At 15.3% G+C, this 3,176-nt stretch overlaps 1 protein-coding gene across 1 annotated transcript, besides 7 other annotated features; it reads right to left on the minus strand. All coding sequences in view use genetic code 6, as the record gives it.

The window, feature by feature from the left end:
- Positions 1–308: 308 nt before the first annotated feature.
- Positions 309–1,627, minus strand: IMG5_193130 (hypothetical protein; the record flags this gene model as incomplete). Its single annotated transcript, XM_004025017.1, has 5 exons — positions 309–424; positions 468–761; positions 961–1,315; positions 1,358–1,413; positions 1,573–1,627. The coding sequence occupies 5 exons, from the start codon at positions 1,625–1,627 to the stop codon at positions 309–311; spliced, it is 876 nt and encodes a 291-aa protein (XP_004025066.1).
- Positions 808–883: a microsatellite.
- Positions 828–894: a microsatellite.
- Positions 1,628–1,701: 74 nt separating the features above from the next.
- Positions 1,702–1,806: a microsatellite.
- Positions 1,807–2,469: 663 nt separating this feature from the next.
- Positions 2,470–2,516: a microsatellite.
- Positions 2,517–2,857: 341 nt separating this feature from the next.
- Positions 2,858–2,903: a microsatellite.
- A 54-nt stretch (positions 2,904–2,957) lies between these two features.
- Positions 2,958–3,062: a microsatellite.
- Positions 3,022–3,085: a microsatellite.
- Positions 3,086–3,176: the final 91 nt, after the last annotated feature.

A 3,176-nucleotide genomic window follows, 5' to 3' on the forward strand; every position in this document is an offset into this window, starting at 1 on the left:
AAAAATTATATATAATTTTCTTTATCAGTACAAAATTCTTTTTTTTTTGTATATATTTAACTATAAGTTTTAGCAGACATTTTATTTATTTTCAAACTTTAAACTAAACGAAAAAAAAAAAAAAATTATATTGAAAATTATTTAAATATAAACAAATAATATTAAATATAATTTAAAATAATTATTTATTTCAAAATAAAAAATAAATATTTAACCATATTTTTTTTTTTTAAAAAAAAAAATAAGAATATAATAACAATTAAACAATAAAATAAAAAATATCAAAACATATATATAATAATAGCAAATCACTTTAAACCTTATCCAAGTCTATTTAATAATGAAGACTTATATTATTCGAAATCAGGTGCATTACCTTCAACTTCTTTTCTTATTAATTTACTAGCCCACCGCCTTTCCGCATCTAATAAATAAAATAATAATAAATAAACAAAACATAAAAATACCTTTACAAACATCAGAAATATTTCTTCCTGAAAAATTATCAGACATTTAGGCCAATTATTATAATTAGTTTTAATTCAATTGTTTAGCATATCTTTTAAAAATAGCTTCTCTTGAAAGAGTATCTGGATTTTCAAATTTAATAGAAATATCGATTCTAGAAAGCATAGCTGCATCCAAATCTTATTTTCTATTAGTCGCACAAATCAAAAGAACATCTTAATTACTTTCAAAACTATCTATTTTTCTTAATAAAGTTGATAAAATTCTTCTAGATGCTTCATGCATATCAGAATCTATAAAATGAAAATATTAAAATAAAAATAAAAATAAATATTAACAAATATATATGAATAAAAAAAATATATATATTTAAAAATATAATATATATATATACATATATTTATATATATATATATATTATAATATTGCATTTATTTTTATAATTATTATTTTTGATATAATATTTAAAATAATTATTTTATATAAATATACCTCTTGATCCTGCTATTGCATCAATTTCATCAATAAAAATTATTGTTTTACCTAATTATTTACAAGCTTCCCATATATCTGATAATTATTTTTCTGATTCTCCGTAAAACTTAGACATAAAAGCTTCTAAAGGCATATAAATTAGAGGAATATTAACCTATTATGCAATTATTTTTGCTGAAGTTGTTTTTCCAGTCCCTGGTGGTCCTTCAAATATTACAGCCTTAGGTCTATTAGGTTCTTATTTCATTCTTGTAACATTTGTAATTTTATCATAAATATCAGGATATTAAAGTGATAAAAGTACTGTATCTTCAATATCTCTTTTTTACTATTCATATCCTGCTAAATAATCCTTAAATTATATAATTTAATTTAATATAGTATTATAAAATACCCAATCTAAATCAGAATTTTTTTATTCTGGCATAAATACTGTAACACCTAATTAATCTAATTTCTAAAGTAATTATTTTATTCCTTTTTATTAAAATTCTTTTCTTGTATTTTATTATGTTTATTAATTTTTAAATCTTTCTTTTGCAAAGTTTAACTATTAAGGTTTATAAGCTTCTATATAACAATTTAAAAATGCTTAAATATCTAAATCACTTATTTCATCATTTTTTTCTAATGTAAATTTAAATCCAGGTCTATCAGCCATCATTTCTCCACTTATGAATATTGTTCCATTTGTAATTAATTCTATTTTGTTATAGTTTAAGTCAAAAAAAAATTTACATATATATATATATATAAATATAAAAATTTAATATAAATATAAATAATTATATATATAAATATATATATATATATATATATATATATATATATATATATATATATCTGCTTTTCTTAGTTCCTGAACATTATTCGAAATCTATTTAAATACTTAAAATAGTTTTTTCTCTTACTGTATTTAAATTTTTTATTTTAAAATTATTTTCATCTTTCTTTTTTTCATATGTATCTAATACTGTTATTAATAATTAATATATATCACATATTCTTTAATCGATTGTAAAATCTATTTAATATTTGCTTCCTCTAATATTATATCTTTTTTTTATTTTTATATTGTATTTTTATTTTTAAAATAAAAAAAATCAACCTCACTTCTGGAAAAAACGCAATTTATCCATATTCTTTCTTAAGCTAAACTATTTATGATTCTATTACTTTTTTAGCTTTTGATATAACTATATCTTCTATAGCTTTTGTTTACTTATTAGAATATATTTATAAACCAAAAATAATTAAGCCTGGGAATATAATACGGTTTTTATTTTGATATTTTTAAGGAATTTATAATGCTTTCTTTTTTAAATTTTTTAATAACAAAAATGGAATATTTAATCTTTTAATAAATATATTCATTTTTTATTTATTTACTTTTATTTGTGTTAAATCTTATTTTATTTTTTTAATATAAATTAAATATTTAATAATTAAAATAAAAAATTGAATCAAAAGAAAGTTCTAAATATTTCTATGAATTAAAATATTCTTATATTTATATTTTATAAATAATTATTCATATTTAGAAATTAAATATTTTGGATTTATTATATAATTTTATTTAATAAAATTAAAGTTCTAATTTTTAAAGAAAATTCTATATCTTAAATAATTAAAATAAAATTATATCAAAGTTAAAATTAGATTTAATTTTAAATTAAAATATAAATATAAAAATAAAAAAAAAAAAATTAAAATTAATTTAATTAAAGTTTCTAAAGTAATATAAAATTATAAGTTTTATGTAATAAAATTTTATTTTTTTTCGTGCATATTATTTTGAAATAAATTAGATATATTAAAATTTATGAGAATATTAAATAATTTTCTTTATAAAAAAAAATTAAAATTAATAAAATAAAATAATCTAATGATAAAAATATAATATATATTTACTTATTTTATATAATATTATTATTTATTTTTAGTTTTATGTTTTGCAATGTTTTTTATTGGTTTATTTGTAATTATTTTATAATTAAATTAATATAATTAATATATATTAATAAATATATTAATATTTAAAATAAAATGTAAAAATAAATATATATAAATATATATATATATATATATATATATATATATATATATATACTTCTATATATATTTTAGTACCAATAATAAATAATTTCAATCTATAATAAAGAAGCGAAGAAAAAAAATGCATATTTAATCAAAAAAAATGAAAAACTATAATC

The sequence above is a fragment of the Ichthyophthirius multifiliis genome, assembly GCF_000220395.1.
Source record: "Ichthyophthirius multifiliis unplaced genomic scaffold scaff_1120509251387, whole genome shotgun sequence".
Classification (NCBI taxonomy): Eukaryota; Ciliophora; class Oligohymenophorea; order Hymenostomatida; genus Ichthyophthirius; species Ichthyophthirius multifiliis.